The sequence below is a fragment of the Tinamus guttatus genome, unplaced genomic scaffold, assembly GCF_059628265.1.
Source record: "Tinamus guttatus ecotype Peru unplaced genomic scaffold, ASM5962826v1 Tinamus_guttatus_pri_ptg000180l, whole genome shotgun sequence".
Taxonomy (NCBI): domain Eukaryota; kingdom Metazoa; phylum Chordata; class Aves; order Tinamiformes; family Tinamidae; genus Tinamus; species Tinamus guttatus.
In genome coordinates, this window is record NW_028288714.1 from 3,450,163 (window position 1) to 3,477,865 (window position 27,703).

General features: G+C 39.8%; 1 protein-coding gene across 1 annotated transcript; it reads left to right on the forward strand.

Moving 5' to 3' along the window:
• The first annotated feature begins 3,945 nt into the window (after nucleotides 1-3,945).
• On the forward strand, nucleotides 3,946-27,647 carry TM9SF2 (transmembrane 9 superfamily member 2). Its single transcript, XM_088523340.1, has 17 exons — nucleotides 3,946-4,077; nucleotides 7,093-7,160; nucleotides 7,971-8,064; nucleotides 9,186-9,313; nucleotides 12,098-12,227; nucleotides 13,686-13,810; nucleotides 14,678-14,789; nucleotides 17,105-17,184; nucleotides 17,279-17,387; nucleotides 17,511-17,643; nucleotides 17,883-18,002; nucleotides 20,131-20,188; nucleotides 20,803-20,962; nucleotides 21,831-21,982; nucleotides 23,031-23,142; nucleotides 23,751-23,922; nucleotides 26,973-27,647. Exons 1-17 carry the CDS (start codon nucleotides 3,946-3,948, stop codon nucleotides 27,038-27,040), a joined length of 1,953 nt encoding a protein of 650 aa, XP_088379466.1. The 3' UTR covers nucleotides 27,041-27,647.
• Nucleotides 27,648-27,703: the final 56 nt, after the last annotated feature.

The following is a 27,703-nucleotide window of genomic DNA, read 5'->3' on the forward strand; positions in this document are numbered from 1 at the left end:
CTGGTTTTGGCTGGTGATTCCCAGCAGTTCAAAGAGTAGTTCCCAAGGCAGAGGTACAACCACAGCAGCACCTTGCACCAGTCTCCCTTGCTGGGCTCTTTGAACTACTTCTCTCAGGCTCGTTGGCATAGGGAGCAGGTAGGAGCGTCCTGGTGATGCAAAGCGGGGAAGCTGCGCGCTGCCATCTGCCCTCTCCTCTGAGACAGAAAGGCAAGAAATGTAAAAGGGCCAGATTTAAGACAAATAAACAACATTTTTTTCCACATGATTCGTGATTTACTTGTCAAGCTAACATACACTGTCCCTGAAACCAAAATATTTTGCAACCTAAAAAGGCTTAAACCTTCTGCGTGGACAGTCATGGTTGCAGCTATATCACATTTGATATAACGGGCTAAAAGGTGCAAAATACAAACTTTCTCATCATTCAGGATGCCAATAACTAAAGGGATTCGGAGGAAACTCCCTTTCTTAATGGTGAACTTTTCGCCCTTCTTTGGTGAAGAGTCGCATAGGTCTTGTTAGGGATTCAATATAGGGCAGTGTCAGGCATCTGGTAGAGTACATGCCCAGCAGGGGAGGAATCATTATGACAAATGTGTTTCTATGAGACAAAAATAACCATCATAGTGCTTATAAAATTCCAGGCACAGAAATTAACACCTAAGCAGCGCAATGAAAACTCAACCTATTTCAAAGCTTGACTCCCAGTTTGGCTCATAACTCCCAACTGAAATCAATGGAAAAACAGATGTACAAGAAGGATGCAACTGCCTCAAAACCTTTACGAATCTTGTCTATGTATCTAACAGCTACATTACGAAATGGTTCTTGCTAAACTCTGCAGTCTATTCTCTAATATTCCAGGAGGCTTCTCAGAACTGGAATTTCATAAACTTTTCCTTTTTTTTTTTTCGATTTGTTTTATTCACCATGAGGAAGAGAATGAAGATCTTTGTCAATGAAAGTGTCTGATCACGTGCGTGTGGGTCTTGACGGGTCATGCCACAGGAGGAGACATGGTGAGAGCACTTGAGAAATGTGACCGCAGATTAACTGATAATAACCAGATGCTATCTCTGGGTGCCTACTTCCACTCGTAAAGCTGAATCAGTTTGAGATAGACTATTACATAAAAAAAAAATGTCCATTTCTTTTTTTTTCTGAAAATCCACTTTAGTGATCAAGAGTGAAATTTAAGCTTGGAAGCCCAGTGAAATTATTAACTACTGACCACACGGACTGCTGAACAGTTAACCAGTGCAGTTGATTTGGAGCTTGCTAGAGCTATAAAAAGAAAACTTTCTCCTTTGTTCCATCCACAGATGTATTCTGCTTTCCCTGCTACAAATGCATGTTTCTTTTCAATTCATGTAATTGGTCCTCATGTCAACAAAAATTATACAGTCACACACTGAGGTCCAAACGAGCTAATTGGTGAAGCCTGAACCAGGGTTCCTCCAAACAGGGCAGACACAGGCCAGGCAGGCAGCAATCTTCCCACACTTTCTCCTATGTTGGTTTAAAACACACCAGAGACACCGCAGAAACCCTACAAATAGGAACTGCTGAAAGGAGCCATAAATCCAGCTACTCGCACAGCTGTGAAAGCCAAGGCCATTACGGCTCGGCCTGTACTCGCTGATGCCACTTTCTGCCTCTCCCTCCCGCAGGAGCCGGTTTTATGAAGGCTGCCAGGCAGCCATATCCCTTTGGACACTCCTATTTCACCAAAGACTCTGCTCCGTGGCCTGGGGAACAGCCGAGCTGAATTTAGCCAAGCACATTTCTAGCCCAATATGAAGCAGCGTGAAAGAAAATGAAATCCTCTGCTTCGTGTATCAAGAGCTGGAGTCCTCTGGCTCCACTGTTGTCTCACCAAGGAGCCCCTTCAGTTCTCAGGGTTAACACTCCCTCAGGACCTACAAGTTAGCCTCAGATCAGGTGCAGAAGCACCATATGCAGCAAAAAATACATATTATTCCACAGAAAAGTGGACTATGGCTGGGCTACTGCGGCACCGTTATGAGAAACGTGTTTCAGTGCCCTTAGGGAAAGGTAGGACTATCCTGGGAGGCTGCACCTGCCCCCGAGGTGTCATTTTAAAATAAAATTGCTTTTTAAAATGAACTAGGTTATGAGAGCTGTGAAGACTCAGAGGAGGGGGCACCCCTCACAGGCCCCCTTGCTAAGCAGCAAGAGGTGAGAACAACCACGATAAGGGTAATCAGAGCAGGTTCAGATAACAAAAAGGGTGACAACATTTTTCAAGGTGTGTCACTTTTCCAGCAGTTTCTGATGATTCTGTATTTGTCGTTTGTGTATTTCTCTTACTGCAAGAATCTCTCAGGAAAAAAAAAACTGCTTTTTTGTTTACTTGTTTTTTTTTTCTCTCTATTTTCTGTTGATCCATTAGTGTCTGAAAAGGTCACTTTGCCTGTGTTTTATTTCATGTCGTCATGCATGATCTTAAAGTCTCTGCTGATAAAACCTGTCGTACTTGTTCCTCTGGTGCTAGAATCACACCCACTGAATTGTAACCTGTGGCTGTAAAACACGTAGCTGGGGGATCTCAGAAGGGAAACTCTCATGAAAAGTTCCACTGAAGTTGTCCTTTAATTAGCAAAGCCTTTTTTTTTTTTTTTCTCAGACCAACCTGGATTCCAAGGCCTATGGCCTGGGATTCACACTTGCCATGGTTATAGCTGCTCTAAAAGAGTTACTATTGGGCTGTAATGCGGCCTACAAATTGCTGAAATTTCTGAGTCAGCGGGTTGTACAGCCACGAAGATGGGGGCAAGATGAGAGATTTAAGCAGCTCATAAAACACAGTACCCCTTCTGCTCACTGCCTAGGTTTTGGCGTGTTCTCAAGGAAGATGACAATTAAATGGGCAAAGGCTTTAAAATATTCTGTCATGCAAAGAAATGGAATTAAGCACACAGAGGTAATTTGCTTGGAATATTAACCTGGGAAATGGGAGATACATTTGAACTCCCAAGTGGCAGAAGAGCAACTGAGCTTGGGTCTCCTACAGCCTGATTACCCTAACCATGAGTAATTTAAATAAGACGAGGGAGCAGGAACTTCTTCTCAAGCTGTGCTTGTCACAAGACTTGATCTTTTAATTGTGCTCTTAGGAGATCTATAGGATGAGAAACGTAGGAATGAGACAAGTAGATGAATAACTTAAATTTTAGGTGCATATTAAATTTAATAATTAAAATTTATAAAATAATTTTAATATGTTTATGCTCTGTAAAAGTATATAAACCTAAACCTAAGGTATCTAAACCTAAACCTTTAGGTTTTGTGAACCTAAAGCATACATAAAATGGCCCAGGAGCTGAGATGCTCAGCATTGCAAGAGATGGCAAATGTCCATCCCAACACACACTACTGGCAAAAACCTCGGCTGCCTATGGCCCCTGGGTATGTATGAGTTGGGTGGGTATGAGCAATAAACTCAGCCTTTCTCTCACAAAGTCCCATTGTGAAAAGAGGAAAAGCTCGTCTAAGAAATAAGCAAACTACTGGGAATGTTGCAGCATTTGCAAATATAGATGGTTCTCTTTTTTCGTTTTGTTTTGTTTTAATTGGAGGCCAGTCCGGGTTTCTAAGGGTGCGCAGATATATTCCAGACATATTGGAATCACATCCCAGACAGCTGCGAAACACCAGGGCGCGGGGAAACGCGAAACCGGGAGCGCGTTCGCGGCCGTTGGGAGCCGCCCGCGGCCGTTGGGAGCCGCCCCGCCGCGGCAGGGGGCGGGGCCCCCGCTGCCATGGCGACCGCGGGGCGGTAACGGGGCGCCACCCGGAAGCGAACGGGCGGGCGCGCCGCGCTGGGTGACGTGTCGGCGGCGCGGGGAGCCGGAAGTGGCGGCGCGGCGGAGAGGCGGCCGCGGCCGTTGTCCGTGCCCGTGAGACGCCCCGAGCGCTGCCATGGCCGCGCGGCGCCTCCTGCTCCTCGCCGCGGCGCTGACGGCCGCCGCGGCGCCCGCCGCCGCCTTCTACCTGCCGGGCCTGGCGCCCGTCAACTTCTGCGAGGCGGACAAGGAGAAGCCCGAGTGCCAGGTGAGCGGCGCGGGAGCGGCCGCGGGCCTCGCGGGGCCGCCATCTCCGCAGCCGTCGCGGGACGGGGCGCCGCTCCGGGCGCAGCGGGGCCTTTCCAGGGCGGCCCCACGAGCTGCCGCCGCGGGCCGTGCCAGGCGCTGGCGGCCCCTTGGCAGGGGCCACAGGCAGGTGTAAAAGCAAGGCGGGTACACGGCGGCGCTTTGCCTGCTGCGGCTTTTTGGCTGTCCAGAACCCGAGGCCTTGGGGATTCCTGGCTCCAGACCCACGCATGAAGCTGACGGTTATTTTCATATGTGCATAAATGCTCAGCAGAGCTCACAGGGCTAAGTTACTTACCTACTTTGCCATCAAGGAGCCAAAGACACCCCTGGATCCTTTGAGTTAGCTTTGGAAGTTGTTTGCTGCTACCGTGATGGAAGGTGTGTCTTGAGATTTAAATGGAAAAGTTCAAGAGCAGTAGCTCTTACAGTGCATTGCCTATGAAGTTGTGCTGTTGGAAATGGCTATTTCACGCTTCCTGGGTGCTCAGCTTCTGTTTTATGTGAGAAGTGGGCCAACAGATTTGGAAAAGCAAGGTCTTACATTGTATGCTGTTGATAAATGACTTGCACTTTATCCACATGTGGCTATGAATCAATAAAACAGGTAATAAGCCAGATGAGTAATGAAGCCATGGTTGTTGTGCGTGCCCTTCCTCTTCCCCCCCCCCCTTTTTTTTTTCTTGAGTGTATTGCTCAATTCAGACCACCTATATTTTGCCCTAAGCACAAACCTATGGATTCCTTTATTGTCGTCTCCATGATGCTTCTGTAGTAGTATTCCATAAACTTTCTTTTATAGGAACTTAGAAATCTTGTCAGGAAGTGGCCCCTGGAGGCCACTTACCCAGCCTTGCTCTCGAAGCAAGACTATTGCCAATGCCAGGACAGTTCAACTCTGCCTTTGCCAAGCCAAGTCTTACCAGTGTCTGGGGACAGAGAATGTACCACCTCTTGGAGTGACCTGCACTGCTTTCTTAGGGATTTTTTTTGTCTTAGTGTCTAGGCCAGAACTCTGAAGTTGTTCTTTGTGGTTCTTCCCAACCCTTCTGGGGAAAAAAAAAAATCTAATCTTTCAGTTATTCCTGTTTCTAAGCTGAAGTTATTGATGAAAAATTTTGAAGTCAAGTAAAACATATCTTTTGTATCCAGCCTGACACACTTCTGTGATCGTTTTCTCTCAGATGCCCTTTCGTTTGTCTCATACCATGTGTACACAACATTTGAGTTCTTATCTTGAGAATCCTCTGAGACACATAGCTAGCAGCATGAGAATGTTGTGATTCACAACTCTTCCTCTCAAATTGTTTCCAAATCTGCTTGGCCATGCCCAGTTTGGCTGTTTTCTTCTGTTTCTGGTTGGAACATCATCAGAAGTGGAATATGATCAATTCGGACTTGAAGAGTAGCTCTTCTATGAATATTAAGAAGCTTAAATGTGTTTAAAAATACTAATGACTAAAACATGAACTAGCTGCTGTAGTGGGAACTGATCTGCAGTTACAGTTGGTGCATGTACTTCTTAGGGGAAGTTCTGGATCATTGGAGTGAGTTTCTTCCTCCTGTGGAAACCGGCTAAGCTTGGAAGGCCTTGGAGCAGCCGAGACAGGGTCTTGCTTCCAAGAGGGAGAAGCTTCATTGCTATCTTGGTCCAGGCAGCGTGTTCCTGTCCTCTGCACTGCCCCAGCACATGTCTGTCTCCTTGGCAGGCTGGTTTTCTAGTTTTTGCTGTGCTAGTGAGTCCAAGTGGCCTGTGGAAGTGTGACAGGAGAACACCAGCCTGTGGGTAAGCAGCAGGTCTGCAGGGTTGGGGGCAGAGGAGGGAGCAGTAGCGACATGTCCACTGTCCGTGACCAGCTCGCAGCTGTGTGTAGAGCTGCATCCTGTCTTGCTCGTGCTCAGGTATGATAGACCAGGAGCATGGTCCCTGGCTGAAGTATCTGAGCTGCAGAAACATGTGAACATTTCCTTCCCCGCTTCCCCTGAGAGAAGGAAAAAGGAAAAAAAACTCCCCCAGATCATCTCGACTTTGGCTAAGCCTGGGTGACTTTTCACCGCAAGGAAAGGCCTCTTTTAGTGGCGATGCACTTCCCATGCTGTAGCGCAAAGTAGGTGAGTTGCTGCTGGAAGAGGGAGACCTTGCTCCTGTGCTCTCTCCCGCTGTCGTCTGACTGCACAGCAAGATAGCTACATTGCTAAGTTCTCCTCCTTTTAAAATTTATCTGGGTAATTTTCTGTTGGTTTGTTTTTGCCAGTTGACTTTGTTTACTGTGCAAACAAGGCAACTGCCCAAAGCAGTGTAAGCTAAGCAGTTGAAATAGGTAGGGGCTGTGGGACTAGATGAAGGGGAGGGGGGTGTGGCTAAGAGGAGCAGAAGAGCTGTCCCCGTTGGTAGTCACAAGCAGGCCCAGCAGTAGTGAATACACATGGGCCAAACTGTAGCGTGAAGCCACAGCAGACTGGATTTCAGGGCCTTGCTCCAAAGTTGCTGAAGTTCAGTTTTGTTTGTAAGTTGTCTTACATTCTTGTTGAAAACGATTTCTGTTCAAACTTAAAACACTGTCTCAGTCTGAATATTTTGTTTACATACTCAAAGTCCAGCTTTCAGCTGCTATATAATGAGTTATTGTACTGAATTTTAAATTTGCTTGTTAGTAATGTGGCTCCAGCTTGCTACGCTAAACTAAAACATTGACGTCGAGTGTAGTTTTATTTTTCTTGTGCATTTTTTACTTGCTATCTCTTATTTTGAATGTTTATGTTAGCCTGAATTGTTACCGGTTTTTTGATGGTTGGAGTGTTGCTTATGCTCTCAGCAGATATAGCATGATAGCATAAAGTCTTGTGTAATGAGTTTCAAATGAGACTTTACATTTTCAATTTGAGACTTTCATTTATGTCATTGACATATATCATCAATTTTGTCTGTTGTATAGACTTGTCTGGATGTAACAATATTGCTTTTTAACTCTTTCAGTCTGGAATCGAGCTGTTTGTGAACAGACTTGACTCAGTAGAATCTGTCCTTCCCTACGAGTATACTGCGTAAGTGTGTGGGCTGAAAAACACTGCTTTAGAGTAACTTTATTTTTTTAAGTATGTATTTTTAACCTTTATACACTAGTTGTCATTTTATAGATCAGAGTGTTACCCTTGTAGCATGTAGCCAGATGAGTTAAAGTAGTAATGAGGTGTGAACTTCCCATCAATTATCTTAATGATGTGTTAAATGCTTTCTTGCCACACTTGATAGGAGTGCACAAAATATGTCAGTGCTTGGTACAACTACGTAAAACTGGCGCTTCAAACAATACTTTCATTATTAGTATTGAAGAGTTTAAGCACTAGTTATAGCTACATTTTAATGAACACAGTGTGATACATTTGAGTATAGGTTAGAAAAAGTTGAAGTGTGTGCTGTTAAATCTGTTGGTGAATAAAAGTGTATTAATATGTTTATTTAGTGGCATTTGTTGTAAAGAAGTTGTCTGTACTTCCCCCCGCCCCCCCAAAACACTACCCTACGTGATTCTTTGCAGGGTTGTTGTGAAATTGTATGTGAAGATTTTATTTCTGGTTAAATTTACTGTGCTACTCATTACTTAAGGAAATGTATGTGACCCTATTAAATAGTAAAAACTGAATTTTGAAATAATCTGGTGAAAAATGGTGATGTTTTTTTTTTTTAATGGGACTGTGATTTTTCAGTTGGCTTTTTAGATTCTAGGAATAAATCATTTGTCTAGAAAGAAAGCTGTTACTTGTGATGAAGGTATTGATTGGGCGAGCATTGTATAGGGTCTGATATTTGCAGATGACAATTTTATTAACTTTTGTATGCTTTTTCTAATTCAGGTTTGATTTTTGTCAAGCAGAAGGAAAGAAGCGTCCGTCAGAAAACCTTGGTCAAGTCTTGTTTGGGGAGAGGATAGAACCATCTCCTTATAGGGTTTGTTATCTGCCAAAGACATTTCAATAACACACAAATTAATTTATCAATGGGGGATCAGAATGCTGAATAGCTGCTTCATAAGGGCTTTATCTATAGGAATTTGAAAAACTGAAATTCCACACAGTAGAAATTTGTCAGTTTAAGCTAGAATTAAATACATGCTTGTGTCTCTTTTCTTTTTTTGTTATTCCGTGTGTTTTATATAAGAAAACTAAGCTGCCTAGTATTTAGTGTTAAAAATAATGTATTCGGGAGTCTGCATGTTGCATAATTTTCTAGTAGTGATAGTAGTCAGTCTTGAAAGCTGTCAAAACTAGGAAACTTTAGCAGTAAACTGAAGCAATATGTCTGAAGGGTGAAAGTGGTATTGATGTATTTCTGTCTTGTGTTTTATTTATCTGTTAAAAATTGCTTGCTAGCTGTAGTCATTGTAGTTATTATTTATGTGTTCAAGGACTGGACTTGAGTGGCTGTTCTTTGGCTGGGTTTGTAATGGAGCTTCCTATAGTGCTGGCAGCACAAGTGAGGAAGCAGACTAGTTCCAAGATCAGTGGTTAATATAAGCTAGTATTGGAAATGTTTACTTGTGTGTTGGAGCTGCAGCTTCCAATGCCATGAAGTTTGTTTTTTTCTCTTTGCAATCTACCAAAACTTGATTTTCCTTCCTTGGTTTTCTTGTTATGGGGAATTAGAACCAGATCTGCAATCTTTCTTGCTGCTGGTAGTTGGCTAGCTTTTCTTTTATGATGACTGAAGCTCTTGCTGATTCATGCTCTAGGAGAGAACCTTCTCAGCTGAATCTGCCAGGATAGCGTTGTTGCTCCGAGATCAAATGATCTGTAATAAATCACTGAAAAACCAGCAGCCCCCCCCCAATTTTGATTGGTAGCAAGGAGCTCTTAGTGTAAGGATCATGCAATATACTGCATGATTACAGGAAGATTCTAGAGCACAAACCAAAATGAAAATAAAACTCCTCTGGAGGGTTGCTATCTTAGTAATTTTCTAGCTTTTCATTATGTTAGTATAAGAAATTTTGAACATATAGGAGAAACTTGTTAAATACTGGAATTACAAGGTCATGAGATTTTTGCTGATACGCGTTTTGTTTTTCTTAGTTCACATTTAACAAGGAGGAAACATGCAAACCTGTTTGTACAAAAACGTATGATACCAAGAAGCCAGAAGATAAACAGAAATTAGACTTTTTGAAAAAAAGTATGCTATTGAATTATCAACATCATTGGTAAGTTGATGCCAGAATTCATGTTATTAAAAACACAGATGAAATGTTGAATGTTGCCTCTCATAAAATGCATTTCTCTGGTGTCATATTCTGTTTTTTCAGACTTGAAACAGCCACTCATGCTACAAAGGCAGTGAGTGCTTTTTCTGCTGTTCGTGGTAACAAATATTAGACCTACTTAGGCATAGAATATGGCTCACAGATGTAAATCTTCTTAGGAAGCTCTTGAAAATTCCCAGAGTTGGAAGTTGATAGATTAGGCCTCTGTTTGCAAACTCTTCTGGTTTATGCATGCTTATGGAAGTGAACAAGGAAGTAATTAAAAAAAAAACCACTACTGTGAAAGATGTAGTGCCTTTTGCAGAGATCTTGAGTGTGCAAGCCTAAAGCAACAATAAGCAGAGACACTGGATTTGGTTATGTTCCTATTAAATAATCTATGCATTTATAATGCTTGAACTACTTTAATTTTTTCTGATATATGTTGTTGTGGCATAAAAAATTAGTTTGTAAATTTTGTGTATATATGGGTATGTGAGTGAAAAATATAGTATCCAGCACTTGCACTCAGTTGCTTTTTGAAACAAATTCACTATTTTTGTAACCACCCCCAAACTTCAAGCTGATTGTTAATAGAGAAACTGCAGCAGAACTGTGCAAAACTAATCACATGTAAAAGCACTTTAGGCTGTTGAAAAAAACACCTTTTTAGCTGGTAGGATAGTGCAGATTCCTCCTTACCTGTAGCTCCAAAATGGAGGCTCCTGGCTTTTCCGATGAGTGAGGTACAGGCGTGTGGTATAGGGGCATATTGTACAGGGATCAGCAACGTAGCGTAAGTGAGGATTTAATAGAGGTTTATTATCCAGCTTCAATTTGTCATAAAATTCCTGGGGAACACAGATGGTGCAAAGTACTTTCAAGGTTTTAAAAGCTACTTAATAAGCTTAGGAGTTGACATACTGAATTGAACTCAGCAGCTAAACTGATCTCTTGTCTGACAACGTTCATCAGCAGATGTTCTAGGGAGGCGTATAAGAACACTTGTATAGCATATTTCCCCCTCACATATAATCTTTTCAAGTCACTTTAAATTCGAAGATTAACTGTGGAAAATGATTTGCAGCTTAAACTATCAATTTGTTCCAGCATTGCTGCTTGAAGGCAGCTCGGTATGTCTGTGTGGCAAAAGCTTTATTACAGCCAAGCTCTTCTGCAGTAGGCTGATGACCTGCTTGTTTTTGGTCTCTGAAATGAGAAAATGCTTGCTTTTGTTAGCAATCTCCAGCATATATTACAGAGGTAAAATTCCAAATATGATCTAAATGTAATGAATCTGTTGCTGGAATAGCTCCTAGTAAGGAGCTTATTATGTCTAATAGTGCGTGGGGAAGTGAGCAGGATTTGGTTGGTGTTGCTGCTGTTCAGAGCTCTGTGGGAGTAAACGTAGATGTATGTAGATGTAAACTTTTTTGGCCCAGTGGTGCACAAAGTGGCTTCTGCCCCATGACTTCATCTTTCGCATTTACTAGTGAATCTGTAAAATCATATCTTTGAGCAATTACTCTTGCCTTAATGGCAACTGCAGAATTTTAATCTTTGTTTAAATGGTTTTATTTTGGCATTTATCTTTCAGCTATTAGGAAAAAACTTCATAATGTGAAGAAACTTTCCTTCTCTTTTGCAAAGGGACATGTGACTGTTGGATCCTATCTTTTCATACGGATAAAAAGTGTGTTTTTTCTGACAGCATGACTGGTGTACAGCATTTTTCTGTAGCATAACTGGTGTATTTTACAGTTGCATAACTTTCTGGAATTCTTCACCGGGGCTTGGGGTTCCTCTGCAAATTTTCCATTAAAATCAAATTGTAAACTTAAGGAGTTCAGGACTTTTCGAAGATATGACCTTCTGACAGAATTTATATTCTGTCAGAATTTTTTATATTTATATTTTATATTTTTATATTTTATATTTATAAAGGAAGCAGGTTTAAAAAAGAAAAGTAGGAGAGGTTGGTTTGAAAGCACTTACTTTCCAGTAAGTGTAGCGGTTCAAAGGCTTTCTTATGTAAACTATCTATGAAAAGATACCACAGAACTGCAGCTGGTTAGCAATTTACTTCAATAATGAAAAATGAGATTTGTACTTCGGCTTCAATGAAAAACAAAAATTTATATTATGCCATGAAAAATCTATTGCAGTTGAGTAAGCGCAATGAAAGAGCCTGCTGGATGATTGATTATGATTAGGAATATATATGTGTGTGGGGATGAATGTGATCATACAGGCAATATTTAGGAAGATTTTTTGTTTTATCATAAAGTAACTTGGAAAACTTGATTTTAGCTGTTTTAGTGGATGGTTTGGGCCATTTGTAAAGACAAAATAGTGAAATGGTCAATCTGTGGATTTAAGGATTTGTTTTGGCCTGTATTTCTGAGGGCACTTTGGAAATTAGTCCGGTGAGGGGAATGTATTGGTAGTCACAGGAAAAGTCTCCCATTTCCAAGCCATTTTCTAAAGAAATATGCGTTTTTAAAATCTGAAGATATTTCAGTCAGAACTGCATACTGCAATTCCAGCTGGGATGCATGTAAATGCTACAGTTTTAGACTTGAGATTTAAAAGAAATTTTATTCTTTTATTTAACCTTCCAATATCTTATGTAGCATAATGAGATTATTAATTAGATTAGCATATTATGTTATCAATATTAATCTGTTTTAATTTATAGTGCTGTCTGTTTTGCAAGACTGTGAAATAACAGTGTATCATTTCCAGGATAGTGGACAACATGCCCGTGACGTGGTGCTATGATGTTGAAGATGGCCAGAGGTTCTGCAATCCTGGTTTTCCTATTGGCTGTTACATTACTGAAGATGGCCGTCCGAAAGATGCCTGTGTTATTAATGTATGTTTATTAAATTTTACTATTTAAAGCAATGTCTATTTTGATTAATGTAGAGATTGGCATTCTCCTGTGTCCTGTTTCTATGATGAGTCTTTGTGATCTTAACGCTTATTCCCTAAAATGGGGTGAGGGTTTAGCTGTCCCTGTAAGTGCCACAACTTGTAAGCCTGTTTAGGAGAAGCCTTTTGGCTCCTCTTTGTGTCATAGAGAAGAGCTGAAAAGAGATGGGAGAGGGGAGTTAAACTCACATAGCCTTTATTATGTATAGGGTGTGCAGGAGAACAACAATGTTATCTTTCATTGCCTGAAGAAATCAGAATATTCTGCAGCTTGGGCTTCCCATTTTTGTGGGATAGAGTGTTTTCTTGGAAGCAGGTTTGCATAGATAATATTTGCGTTCCTTTATACGAAGTTAAGCTCCTTGAAGGATTGCTTTCTCTAAAACAGTGTGAGCTAATGCAGAATATTCTTCTCTTGCAAGGAAGAAAGATATTTTGGTAAATGAGAATTAGAAAACCCCATCACGTCTTTAGATTACCCCAGACCTCCTCTTCAGAGATGAAATAGGTTTTAGTTTTTCACAGTTTCTGAACCTTCCTGAAGAGAATTCCTGCAGTTCCTGGCCCCTTTTCCTTTCCTTTCATAATTCATCAGTTTCGGAGATGCCAGTGTGAATGGGTGCTGAAAATACATTAATGATCAAAAATACAATATGACAATGTTCATCTAACCTCATTTAAATATATATATATTTGGTCTTGATAGAAGGAAAATAGCCTAAAAGGCAAGCAATTGAAGAGCTGTATTAGAGTACTTTGTTTATATAATCGTGCTTATAGTTAGGGCCCTTTGAGAAGAGTGGTGTGGAGGAGTAGAACCCTGAAGAGGTGCTAGCTGAACTTCAGTAGACATAACTTCTGTGCTTTAACTTGGTATTTAACTGCCTAAATTCCAAGCCCACCTGTCCCTTCCCCTGAGATTTGTATTTAGCATTCTTAGTTGCTGCTTGCAGCTCTTCCTTGGGCATCTTTGGTTTGAAAGTGAAACTGTTTCAGTTTCTTGCCCCCTTTATCCTGGGAGTTTCTTTTTAATCTATGAAGAAAGTACTCAGTGTGTTCAAGTAGTTAATTGGAACACTTGTATGAAAGTTGTCACGTATTATTCAGCTTTGACTTCCTTAGGCAAAATGGAATATTTCAGTTACTGAAACATATAAGATAAAGTTTGTCTATTTTTCCAGCTATAATAAACAGTTCTAACTATTAAGAACTTTCCTTTTTTTTTTTTTTTTTTAATGTAAGGAAGCACTTCACTGTGTACAGAATCTCATATTCATCTTGTAGGGGACCTTCCTGACAAGAAAACTGTGTGCAGTCTGAATTCCATTTTATAAACTTCTGCCAAGGCTTTAGATGCCTTTGTCTTCCTGATTAACTTTTTTTTTTTTAATCTTTGCAGTCAGAATTTCATGAAAAGGATACATTTTATATCTTCAACCATGTTGACATAAAAATATATTACCACATTGTGGAAAACGGAGCTGTGGGAGCAAGACTAGTTGCTGCTAAACTTGAGCCAAAAAGGTTAGTATTCAGGAATTGACTTGTCATCGAAGAGCGGTTCATCCTAGAGACTTGCTTTGGTTCTGGGATCCATTGCTATTCAGAAATGCTTTTAGATGTGTAACTGGTAGGTTAGCTTTCCTACTGATTGTCTTACAACTGATTACATAATGTAACACACTTTTGCTGTGAATTCCATAGATCCTTCTGCACTATTTCCTGTTTTGGCCGAAAGAGATAAAATAAAACCCAGAGGTCCTATGTATTCAGTAAAGATACCCTCATTTCTTAAGTGGGGAATGTTTTACCTTGTGACTGAATACATTGCTTGAGGCATGAGTAATCAGGGTGCAGCATCTGATGTCTTCAGCAGTTAATATTTAAATAGAAAGATTTCACAACTAGATTATCATTGTTCTAGTGTCTGTATGGCCTTTCCACAACTGATGTTTGTTTTATTACCTCTTGGCATCTTAAATCTCTCTTCTCTTGTATTCTTAGTATAACTGAGCCTATTGCATTGTGCTTCAGTATCATGATCAAAAGATATTTCTTCTTCTGCTACCTGTTTTATAGAAGTTAGTAATTCCATTGTGTGATGACTTTTGGTAGAAGAAGCCTTTTGGGGGTTCTCTGTTTTTGAGACTGTGTTCTCTAGTTCTTGTTCTTCAGAAGCAACTGCTTGTGTGTGTAAGTTTTGATGGCAAAAATTTCTTCACTTTCGATATGTTTCTTGCAAGTTCTGAAGCTCAATAACTATTAGAAACAATTTTTATGTTTAATGAAAGAGACTTGAATGAGTCTGATCCTTGTGTGAACTTGCATATATGCTTTTTTTAATAGTGTTGTCAGTCAAACAGCTTTCATGTTATGTCTTTCTTCCCACAGTTACAAGCATACTCATCCAGAGAACCCTGACTGCTCAGGAGTACCTATGGATATAAGTAATAAGGCTAATGGAGAAGTCAAAATTGCTTACACGTACTCAGTTACTTTTCATGTGAGTGTTAAGCTTTTTAGTGTTAGTTACTCCTTACAGCAAATCATGTACATTAATAATCTTAATTTTAGTTATCCATCTCTTATACTTATTTCAGAATAGAAAACTAGTCATTCAGAAATGTTTTTATATATATTTATTTGATCTAGAATATTAAATATGACTTGGGGTTTAACTGCATGGCTTATATTTTTCATAAACCCCCTACTAAACTTTAAAACGCTGTATAGTTTTTAAGAGAATTTTACTTTTCCGTGACCAGCTAGGTTGCCTGGTAGATTAGCTCCCAATCCAAGGGCAAACCTGAGAAATTGCAGGGTTTGGCAAATTAATGTGGGAGGCAGGTGGGAGCTGGTTGTTTTCTCCTCTTCCTTCCCTGGAAATGTGCCAGAGAGTAGGGAGCTGATACTCTCTGTTCCTCAGCTCCCTGTTTAAAAGCAGGGAAGCAGTATATCAGGCAACTGCAGGGAGCAGTATTTGAATGTGCCTCATTCTGGTGATGGGATAGGCAGATGCATTCTTTTTAATGGCATTTGCTGAAAAACTGTTTTGCAGAGCATTAGTCTAAGACCTCAAAAATGCAAATGGAAAGGTAAGAGGAGTGAAGGCTGTAACTAATTGGACTTGGTGACTCCCTATATATGTGTTGAAGGGATAACCTGCACAGAGCTGTCACAGGTGGTCTTACGTCCAACCTTAATGATCCTGCAGTCCTGAGGATGAAGGAGCCTGCTGCTTGCTTTTTTTCATTGTGGATTTTCATCAATTGGCAATTAACAGATGAAAAATATCAGTAGGAAAGTGTTAAATGTTGTTTAAAAAGCTAAACAATTTTCTTATGCTAACTCCAAGTCAGTGGTGCCTTTCTAAATGATAGGCCATTGTCATATAAACAGTGTTCATAAGTCTTCCGTATTTCTGGACTTTGGGCTTGCTCTAGTATTCAGTTCAGCTGTGGTAAAATGGAGACAAAATGGTTGATCTTTAAAGTTAGTTGGAAAGCTATGCTGAGGTTCTGCTTTGAAGTTTGCCATGACTTGACTCTGGTAGTGTGCTGGATTACACAGCAAAGTGCAAAATAAGATAAATACTTTCAGAAAAATACGTAAGAGAGGTTATATTGCGTATGACAATTGTTCATCATGACTGTCACGATGCTGAAGCTCTTTGTATGCTGTTAAGTGAGAAAGTTTTGGAAACTTGTGAGAAGTTAATTATTAAGGAGTGAGCTTAGCTTTATGCGGTTGTATTACTACTTGTGCAAAAGTGACGTGTCCTGCTGTGTATGTGTCCTACTCAATTGTGCATGATGTCATGTCACCTGGAGGTCCTTCTCTGGCATTTTGTCAGATTGGCAGATAGGCCCCCTCAGGAAGAGGGAAGAGAGTCAGTCTACGTGCAGGGGGCAAATGTGGTTCTGTCCTAAAGTCACTGATGTAGTTTAGAGACTTGGTAGTTGCATTGAGACCTGGTTTTTGCAATGACCTAGATGCTTGATCTTGCTCAATTTTCCTATCTTACAGGCTTTTGTGTCTTTACAAACTGGGTTTATTGGGAAGAAAGCTTTTGTATATTATGAATTATTGAAATAGCACTCTCTCAGCAAAACACCTAGCTATTTTTATTGTTTTTACTATTTATGATTTGTTTAATAGCAGTCTTCATTCTGATTAGCATTATATATTTCATTTGCCATGTCTGCTCTGAAAAGTAAAACAAGTTATCTGAAGTATTTCTGATCAATGAGTAAGTTCAATGAATAAGTTGGAATACAGAAAGGAATAGTTTATTTTCATCTGTTGACAATGCAGACTTTACTAGTGCCTTGCTGTATAAGCTGCCTGGACTTGGAGTGGTAGTTCTTAAATAAAAGAACAATTTGGGCAGGGGGCTACTAGGAAACTGTAAAGCTTCCCCTTTACAGTACCCTTTCTGTAGCATCACTTGGTATTGACTTAAGTTTGCCTAAAAGAAGCAAACAAAAAAGATATTAAATATTAGAGCTGATGGTTGTTCCAGTTCCACATGAATTGATCTGATTCTCAAAGGGCACAGTTAAATTTGATATAGCTTCATGTCCTATAAATAAATAAAAATAGGTGCTCAATACTGTTTAGAAAATATTTTATTCTAGATTCTGTGATTAAATTCTAGGCTTGCTTTAGGCAGGTGCTATTAATTTACTCTATCCACTTTAAGCCTTGTAAAATGAAATTTTTAATTTGTCATGTTGAAAATTGCTTTTCATGAATAACAACTTGTAAGTTTAATTTGGAGACTGAATGTATCTAAAACTGAGACATTTACTCTTTCAGGAAGAGAAAAAAATAAGATGGGCATCAAGATGGGATTATATTTTGGAATCCATGCCTCACACTCATATTCAGTGGTTTAGGTGAGAAGAAAGATGTTTGTATTCTGCTCTTCTGTCCTGAAGAGTTGTTGCACTGGAATTTTAATGGTGTTTTTTATTGTTTTTATTAATACAGTATCATGAATTCCCTGGTGATTGTTCTTTTTCTGTCTGGAATGGTAGCTATGATTATGTTGAGGACACTGCATAAAGACATTGCAAGATACAACCAGATGGATTCCACGGTAAGTCTGGAATGTACCTCATAAATTATACTTGGAGTATATATTTTTTAAGCTAAGTAATTCTCTATAGCGGGCTATTTAAATGGTGATCCCCTATATTATAATGGTGTGTTTGCTTTACAGGAAGATGCTCAGGAGGAATTTGGCTGGAAGCTGGTTCATGGGGATATTTTCCGGCCCCCAAGAAAAGGAATGCTGCTGTCTGTTTTCCTGGGCTCTGGCACGCAGATCCTCATTATGACCTTTGTTACCCTCTGTAAGTAAGAGAGCGGTGGTGGAGATGGTTGTATACAGAGGTTCTCTTACTGCTTGTTGCATGACACTAGTCAAAATGGGAATTTCTTTATCTAGAATTTTTTTAAAAGACTGAGATTAGAAAGAGAGGAGCTGGTATATTAGATATGCAACTAAATATATATAAAGAAAATAACTGATGCAGTGGCTTTAGATCAAACACACAATTTTAGAACTCAGTTCTACGTATCTGCTTTGCAGTTTTTGCTTGCCTGGGATTTTTGTCACCTGCTAACCGGGGAGCTCTGATGACCTGCGCTGTAGTCCTGTGGGTGCTGCTTGGCACTCCAGCGGGCTATGTTGCTGCCAGATTCTACAAATGTAAGTCAAAGTTATTTAAAATGACAAGGATTAAGTTCATTAGACTAAATTATCATCACAGAACTGATTTTTATTTTATAGTTTCATAGTTTCTCTCAGAGTAAGATGGAGAAATGTACTTAACAGAAAGCAAATACAAAATTATGCTTTAGTTAAATAGCATAGTTAAATTGTTTCTGATGTGATCATGTCTGAAGTCCCTGATTGCTCACAGCTGTGTATTATATGGAAGGGGGAAAGAAATTCTGTTTTAGTAATGCAAAGCTCATTACTTCTGATGGCTTTGTACTTATATTTTCCTATTCTGGGTGTGTGTGTGTTTTAGTCACAGATGTTACTTTTTTTTACACTCTTTCCCCCCTCCCAAGATTGTGAACCTTTATACTTGCTTGCCTGAGATTTTAGTTGGTTGTCAGTATTAGCTTGTTTCTAGCTGCTTGGGAGGCTGGTACTGGTCAGACGGAAGGAAAAAAGTAGTTCTGTAGCAGTGGCACAGCTAGTCCAGCCAGTGGTATCCACCCTGATAATGGTTGCTACTATTTTCTTCAGTTGATGCCACTTAGCTAGCATTTCAAGACCTACAAATTTGCAGTGGTTTGTGTCTCTACCCTTAGCTTTATTCTAAGGTAGAGCATGCCAATCCACCTACAGCTTGTTTTACCTACCTTATTTAAAGTAAAAGACTGTTCGTGCCTAAGCTAGAGCTTTTGGGCTGAATTACATGTGACTGAGCTAGGAAGGGAATCTGTTTCTGAACTGTGACTTGACTGTGGGGTTTGGAGCCCCTCAGTTTCTCCTGACCATTATGCAATTTTCATGTTAGGAATAACATTGGGGAAAGAGGTTAGTATTTCGTAGAGAATTTTTCTACAGTGGTGGTGATGAGGTTGTAAAATATTCCCTTGTCCTGCTCTTTAAGTCAATCAGACTTTAGTGGAGTGAAACTTCAGGACTAAAGGCATAGCTTAAAACAGAAGGGCTCTTACATCATGCTGGGTGTTTTGTATTTTGAAAAGGCTTTGTAATAGGATGATGGTAAACAGATTTATCTCTGGTGAGGATGTGGCTAGTAATAGTGTTTCATATTGTGTTTATTGACAATCATTTAGTTGATACTTGAATTTTTTTAGTGAGGCAGGCACTGCTCCAAAGGTGTGCTGGGCATCCATGGCAATTGGTGGGCATCTACTGTGTAGAGAATGTAAACATGAATGTTTCTTCTTGTGCTATATGAATAAAATACTGTGGAACATATGAAACAAAATACAATCTCTTTTTAGGTTTGTTGTTGTTAATGTTACATTTAAAGAGAAGCCTGATTGAAAATAAATGGTTAATCTTAATCAGTGCTGGGTTCTGCCAAGGTTTTATGAAGGGATAGAAACCTAATTAAAATCACTCTAGTCACAATCACTTCTGACTCTTCAAATAAAAAGCCTATCATTATGATGCTGCTCAGATGAAATTGTCAGCTTCACTGAATTCCAGCAGGATATTTTAATTTTGAAAGAATGCTGACTAGAATTCTTATTGGTGTAGAACAAAGTCATAGAGATATATTTTTTAATAAAGCTTATCTTTGGTCTTGTGATACCACCAGTGCTCATTGCTTTAAGACTACCAGTCTTACTGTTCCCTGTAAGCTTGTTGGTCCTGACTTGCTTGCAAGATTCTTGGGCAAAAAGAATTTGAAGATAACTGTTAAGCTCACTTTTCCCTTATTAACTGTTAAGCTTGCTTTTTCTTTATTTTTTTTTCCTACTCAGACCTGCAGCCAAGTGTTGGAAAGCTTAAACTACTTAAACACTCAGGGTTTATACTGTTTTTAAAGTCTTAAGCACACGCCGCAAATCTTTCTCTTTATTTTAACATAGAAAGATAAACTGGTCAGAGGCCCAACTTGTTTATTCAGATACTTTTCCTGACCTTGGTTTGTGGCTTTCTTTGTTTTGAAGCTCTGTGATTGAGCAATATGATGTGGGAAACTAATTTGCCTAACTAAATATGTAGTGTACTGTTTTAAACTTGGGCATGATAGCAAATTATTGTATAACAGCTAAATGGACTGGAAAATTAATAGTTGTGAGCTTAATGCGTGTTTTGATGACTGTCAAATATTTTAATATAGCATTTGGAGGCGAGAAATGGAAAACAAATGTCCTGCTGACATCATTCCTTTGTCCTGGGTAAGTCAGAATATAGCCATGATTAAAAGAATTAAATTGCTTTTCTGACATGCATAACTAATTTTGAGCTTCAGCTATACAATAAATCTTATGGCATCATCCCTTTGCTCCAGAAGCCATGAGAACACCAAGGTGCAGTTGACAAAGATAAATACGTTAATGGCATATCATCCTCGGAGGGTTTTTTTCCTGTAAGCTTTTTGTTTGATTCTGAAAAGGTTAATTAAGTAAGCGCAATGTGACAGAGAGTTTCAGACAGGCACACTTTTCCATCGATTTCTCTTGTACTGTTTGGGCTGTTTCTCCAACCACGCCGTAGTTGGTCCTATATGGTGTCATATACTGTATAACCCTTGTGCTAGATTTTCCTTCTTAGCCACAGCAAGCAGCCTTACCCTGAAGTGTAGTTAAGACAAGTCTGTGTTTGAGACTGCTTAGTCGGAACGTCAGCTCCTGCTGGAGTTCAATCCCACCAGATTAAGACAGAAGGGCTAGCTTGACTTCTTCATTGTGATATTTTATGCATGTCACTCGGTTTTAACACAGATTGCAGTAAAATCTTAACGTGGTGCTATTGCCAACATTATTAAATTTTGAATATTTCTGTTTTTCAGAATCGTATTTGCAGATTTTTTTATCATGAACCTCATTCTGTGGGGAGAGGGCTCTTCAGCGGCTATTCCGTTTGGTACTCTGGTTGCTATTTTGGCACTCTGGTTTTGCATATCTGTACCACTGACCTTTATCGGTGCCTATTTTGGTTTTAAGAAAAATGTAAGTGCTTTTCTGAAGATAAATTATTTTGCAAGTGTGTGTGCATGCACGTGCTGTTATAGACTACAAATGAAGTAATGCTTAAGTCAGTCTCGTTAAGGTACTTCGGAATTTCTATAGATAATGTAGATACAGATTGATTGTTCTTATTCCATTTTACTTGACTGGAATTCAGAACTTTTTTTTTTCCTGATAGACAAGATGGATTTCCAGCAAAAATACTGCCTTATAAAACAGCTACTTTTAAAATGGACAATTTGCTAAATCGCAAGACAATGTAAAAGATATGATAAATATGTTAAAATTGAAACAAGAAAAGAAGTACCTGGCCAGACTGGGTGTTTCTGATATAATCTGTAAGGAAGGGGAAAGATGACAAAGTGCTCATTTATCTGGCGTAAATTTTTCCTCCCACCATGCTGATCTGTGCATGCAGCTTAAATCCATGTCAGATTTAATCCTCTCACTTTGTACATTTACCCTGATGTGATTCTTGAATTATGCCCTGAAGAATAACATGCAGGGGTGATTTTTAGAAGAGAAATCAGCCTACACCACCACTATCCCCAAGTTGAAAAGTGGAAAATGAGCTCAGGCTCTGTAGCAGTTACTGATGACTTAATCGAAGACCAAAATATTAGTTGCCCTGTTTTCTCCAAGGTCTCTCTTAAATAGTTTGATCTGCAGATCAAGGTACCAGTGCCTGTTGCAAATGAGATGTATAGTGCTAGATGGATGTATTTTCAATACAAGCAGTAATAAACTTGCTAGAAGCAAACTTCTGCTTTTCTCCTGTTCCAAAAGACAGGAAAAAGTTGATGTGCTCTGACTTGTTACTTATTCAGCAGTCTCCTATTCTCGTTTAAAGGCTATCGAGCACCCCGTTCGCACAAATCAAATCCCCCGGCAGATTCCTGAGCAATCATTCTATACAAAGCCCTTACCTGGCATTGTCATGGGAGGTATTCTGCCTTTCGGGTGCATCTTCATACAGCTCTTCTTCATACTTAATAGTATTTGGTAAGTTAACTGCAATCCAGTTCAACTTTTATCACACAAAATTGTGATTTCTCTGTGAAAATCTATCTACTGGATATTTCTTGTTTTGTTTTGTTGGGGGGGGGTGGGTCTGAGGAGTTACTCAGGATGTAACATGTCAGGATGCTGACAAAAATGTGAATATGTCACACTAACGTTTTGTGGGTTAGAAGGTATCCAGTGCCTGTGTTGCTTGTCCCCATGTGCAGAGAAGTGGCTGTGATGAGCTTAGCCATCTACAGCTGAGCTACAGTATTCAAATAGCTGGGTTTCTCACGCTGCCTTTCTGACTTTGTGTGGGAGTGGCCCTGAAGCTGACATACTGTGTGTAAATTGAGAATAGCAAATATCTTAAAATTGGCTGGAGTCTTTTGTTAGGCTAGAAAAGTCTTGTTGCTGCACCGAGAAAAACAAAACACCAAAAACTTCCTAAATCTTCAGAAAGGCACTGGGAAGTAATTCCTTTAAAAGTGGGAAATAACCCACTGAAGACTGGTTCAGTGTAAGTGAATTCTGACGTGAGCTAATAGCACACTGACAAACTAAATCTACTGTGAGGAATTTGCCTTCCTTCTGGCACAATTTAGTTATTGGATCTCTTTAAACTGTTTCTGAACCTTGAACAGGTGCCTGTGTCCAGCAAACAAATCCACAGCACTTGACATTTCTTATTTTGCGACTCTGCCCCTTTGATTGAAATGCGAGGTGAAATCCAAGTTCTGCTGGAGTCCCTGGAAGAGGTCACAGTGACTTCACTGGAACCATAATTTCACCTGTTATGTCCAGTCAGTTACTTCCTAAAACCCCAAATACCAGAGGGGTGTTTGGGAATTGCTTCTTCACAGTTTGGAGACCACAGATGCTGAGGGTCATAGTTTTCATTTAGAAAGAAAATGAGTCCACTGTAGGACTGCACCAGTGACAGGACCTCAGTAGGAAAGGAAATGAGGTGATGATATTACTGCATATGAAGAAACCATATTAGAATATTGGCCATTTTAAATAGTAATTTTTGGAAACCCTCTTACAGGTCTCACCAGATGTATTACATGTTTGGCTTCCTGTTTCTGGTGTTCATTATTTTGGTTATTACATGTTCTGAAGCCACAATATTGCTCTGCTACTTCCATCTATGTGCAGAGGTAAGTAATGTTCTTCAGTGTTAATGTTTAATACTGTTTAAAGGGTATTTAAACATAATTTAAAGGTTTTAATAATAGGAAATAAGTATTACAGAGTTAAATATAGTTACTAGATGTCTTTGAAGCGTGTGTTTTAGAAAGTAAAGCAAATTCAGGCTACTTTTGGTAAAACCTGTAATGAATGTTAAAACCCTGTGCTGAATACTGCTAAGTCAGATTGCTCACCTGAAGGTGATATCACCTGAAGGTGATAACTAACACATTAGCTTTGCTTAATCTATGTGCACTTTGGCACGCCCTCAAGCTGCAGAAGAGTCTCTGGCTAGCAGCAGCAGGCCTGACTTATGTGACTGTTTGGGTTTTTAGATTTCTGCTGATTGATACTGATGTTTCGCTTATCTCCAATTGCGAACGATTCAGTTAAAGCAGAACTGGCTATTGTATGTAGTTTTTGTATGTATACAAGCACTGTGAAAATTAACTTTTGGCTAAAGTGATAACAGATTGTTTCCTTGTAGTGCTGTGTTTGCTAAGATGATCAGGGTGTTAGAGGTATTTGACATGTTCCTCACACATTTTTTTTTTCTTTTTCTCCCACCTGCTTCTAGGACTATCACTGGCAGTGGCGTTCATTTCTCACTAGTGGTTTCACTGCAGTTTATTTCTTAATATATGCAATACATTATTTTTTTTCTAAACTGCAAATCACAGGAACAGCTAGTACCATTTTGTACTTCGGTTATACCATGATTATGGTTTTGATTTTCTTCCTTTTCACAGGTAAGTGTATTGACACTTGCTTAAACATTGAGTCTAACTTTAGCTTTGTACAGGAGAACCCTTACCTTGATTCAGGAGCACAAATTAGTGTATATAGTCTAAATTAGTATATAGTCTAACTCTGCTGAACAGGTTCTGTTGCATTTTGCAACTGTGATGGCAAAAATCTAATGAAAGAGACAAAATGGAGAGGAGGCATAAGTGAACTGCCTGTCTGGGGAGTTGCCCACGATTGGATCTTCAAATATGACCTCTTCAAACGAGATAAATTGTTCTCCAGATTTCATCCTGTATTAGTCATGTGACAAACTCCATTTTCAAGTTAATTCTCTTCGAGAGAGAGAGAGAGAGAGAAACTTCACAAAATATTAGGTCTAAAGTTACACTGGCAATTAAAAATAGATGACAACTTATGTGGGATAGAGGGAAAGGATAAAAGATGAGGAAAAGTTGACAGTGAGGACTTTTTTGTGTTTTCTCTACTGCAGTTTTTAACCGCTTTCTTAGTTGTACTAATAAAGTGATAGGGAAGGGCAAGAGAATTATTTATGCAAAGTTCTGATAAGATTGTATCAGAAATATCTTATTTGTCAGCTCCAGAAAAAGCACCCATCTTAGAGTTGTATTGACTCACTCTTTAGTGAGTGAGATGAGGTGCCAAAATCTTCCCTTTGCCATCCTTAATATTGAAAAGGAACCTGCAGTCGCAGGTGTGATAAACAGGCCCCTGTTTGCTGCCAACTCGCACCTCCTCCAAAACCTTGAAAACGCCGTATTGCGCCCAGCGAAACACGTGGACAGTCTTTGTGGACTTAGCGGTGAGAGCGGCATTTTTAAAACTCATTTGAACTGAGAGTTGCTTGAAACGATTGAAAGCTCCACATTTATGGTGAGGCTGAATGTCTCCTGAAGCCCTGATGTGGATTTACGTGGCATTTGCACCTGAGACACCCCACAAATTCCCTCTTCCATTTGCCTCTAATCTCGCAAGCCTGTCCTGTCGCCTGGCATCACAGGAAGGCACTAAGGTGCTTGGTGCTGCCTCTCTTCCTTTGCCCTCGTGTCCCCTGGCAGCAGCCGCCCGCTGTTGGTGCTGTGTCTGCCGTCAGGTGTGGGGAGCCCTTTCCAGGACAGGCTCCCAGGGGTGCGAGGGCAGGGGTTCATCCAAGGCATCTTGGAAGTTCTCGGCAGCTGTTGCTTGTTTGTAGTGGGAGCAGCGGAGATACAAGCTGTGCTCTGCAGCTCAGACTAAACTGCTGGGGTCTGATACTTTCCTTGGTGGAAAATTTTGGTTTCAGTGCTCAAATTAGGTGAGGAGGTGAAAGGTGTCAAAACCTTTGAGATCTCTTATACTTTGAGACCTCTTAGTACTTTCCCCACCCCAGGTTAAGTGCAGATAATCCTTTAATTTGAGAACAGTAATGTTTCTTTAGCCTTGAATAAGTTTGTCCATTTGGCTTGGTATGCTAAATTTCTTTGCAAATACATTCATTTCTCTCTAATTTTTTTGAAGTGCTTTTTAAGACCACAGAAAAAGGTAGGGGCAGAGTGAGGAGACAGGCCATGCTTCAGGTTCTTAAATGAAATAGCACACCAGCAATTTAGCAGAAATGGCTCCTAAAGGCAACTGACTTCCTGTGTCAAAACAATAAAGGAGCTAAAAAGAGAAGATGGTAATCGTTGCATCGGAGCTGTTGTGCTGCTGCTTACTCATCTGTTGCGGCAGTCAGTGCGAGGCCGGGCCGGGCGGCGCCTGCCGCTGCGCAGGGCAGCGCTGCTCCCGAGGGCAGCGCGTGCTCCGGGCGCCTGCCGCCTTCCAGGTCACTGCCCAGGCCCAGCGGGCAGGATCCCGGGACTGCAGCTGGGGCCAGAGCTACGATCGCTGTAAATGAGTCAGTCAAACATCAGTGGCTTAGCGAGCGTGAAAGAAAAAAACACTGATATCATTCATGGTTCCTTGCAGGCTTTTGTAGTGAATATGTTGGGGCACAACTCCTTATTGTGCTGCTTCTCGAATCATAAATTCAAAAGGCAGAGTTTTTTTTTTTTTTCTTTGCTTGTTTGTTTTTTAGAGCTTACCCTAAACTTGTACAGGAGGTAACGGTGATGTTAGCTGAGGTGCTCAAGCAAAATCAGATCATCTTCAGGGCTTTGTTCCTGCCCTAGTTCTTGTGGGAAATAAAGGTTCCCCTGACAGGTGGTTGGAACTGCTTTTGGGTCCGTTATCTTTGGACTGAATTTGGAAAGATTTTGGAGGACTGTATTTGGAAAGAATATGGTTAGACTGAAAGAAAACCAGCTATATTAACAATTTCTTCAAACGCAGAGTAATTATCTGTTGGATCTGCACAATGAGAAGGGATGCAGCTAATTCTGCTTCAGCTAAAAGGCTTATAATTAGGGGAACAAACTTCACTTTTCAGTTTCAGTTCAAGTTTGCTTACACCTTTTGACTCATAAGCATTTAGATATGCTTATTTTGAGGTATGCAAAATAGAAATGTTTTCAGCAGGAGATGCAAGTTCCACTAACTTCACCATGTTCTGAAAATTGTATTAATTTGATTTAAGCAGGGGTAAGTGCAGTGCTGTAATTTCCCAAGACCTCGATGCAAACTAAGTAATAGGAAACCCTTTTGATGCTGCTAAAGTAGTTGGAGTGTTACATGTATGTTGCTGTTCTGCCTAGTTGAGCAGGTCAGTTACTGTGTGTAACTAGTCAGTGAAGAGGGGTGAAATGTAGCAGTGTGCAAGAGCTGAGCTGGGCAGTAGTGAAAGCAACGAAGAAAACATAGAGGAAGAGAAAGAGCACTGAGAGGCCTACCTGGGATAAGCTCAGGGACTGTGAAAATAATGAGATACTTCACAGAGGTGTTGGAGACTACAAAGACTGTTCTGTCAGTGTAAATTTAAACCATCTGATCTGTTGGATGCACTGAGGACTAAAGGAAGGGGATTGCATGTGCATATATCCTAATTTACAAACTATAGGTAGAAATTGAGGTTGTCTCCTATGCACATTGTCCCAACACTTTTTTTCTTCTTTTTTAGGGACAATTGGATTCTTTGCATGCTTTTGGTTTGTAACCAAAATTTACAGTGTGGTAAAAGTTGACTGAAGAAACCAGTGTAAAGAATTATCACAGAGGAGGTTTGATCTTCATTAACATAACTTAAAAGACCTGGTCTAGCTGATGAACCTGGACTTTATCAGAAGTATTGGCTTCCTGTTCTTTGAGAATGATACTGAATATGCAGCTGCCCCAAACACTTTTTCCACTAACACGTTTGTATTGTGATTTAACCTGTTTTCATTCAGATCTTAATGAAGATCAGAGTTAGGATATTTATGCATTTGTAAATACAATTATACTTTAAAAGAAATGTTAAATTCTAACAGCAGAAAAGAAGTGGCTGTATTAAACAACTTAATGATACTTCTGATTAAAGTACAACTGTAAATAGGATTTTCTAGCTTGGTAGGTGGGATGAACTATTTTTCTTTGAGGGAAATGAGACTTTTTATTATGCTGACTTTGAAGGATGACTCTTTAAGATGTGTTGCTTTTAGTTTGGATGTGATTTTTATTTTTTACTGGTATTATGTCCATAAATATTCAGATTTCTGTGATTTCATTAGTTTCGGTGTTCTTGGCCTTTTAAACTATGTGCCTCTGAGTCCTTGAATTTATAAATTCATAATCTAATAAATATTGTAAAAATGTCCTTGATGGGTCAATACATATAAGTTCATAAAAATCTGTAAATATAATTATACTGAT

Coding starts and splice junctions, on each gene's coding strand:
- TM9SF2 (XM_088523340.1), top strand. CDS start 3,946: ATGGCCGCGCGGCGCCTCCTGCTCCTCGCCGCGGCGCTGACGGCCGCC. Junction 12,228..13,685: donor AAGATGCCTGTGTTATTAAT/GTATGTTTATTA, acceptor TAATCTTTGCAG/TCAGAATTTCATGAAAAGGA. Junction 17,644..17,882: donor TATGACCTTTGTTACCCTCT/GTAAGTAAGAGA, acceptor TCTGCTTTGCAG/TTTTTGCTTGCCTGGGATTT.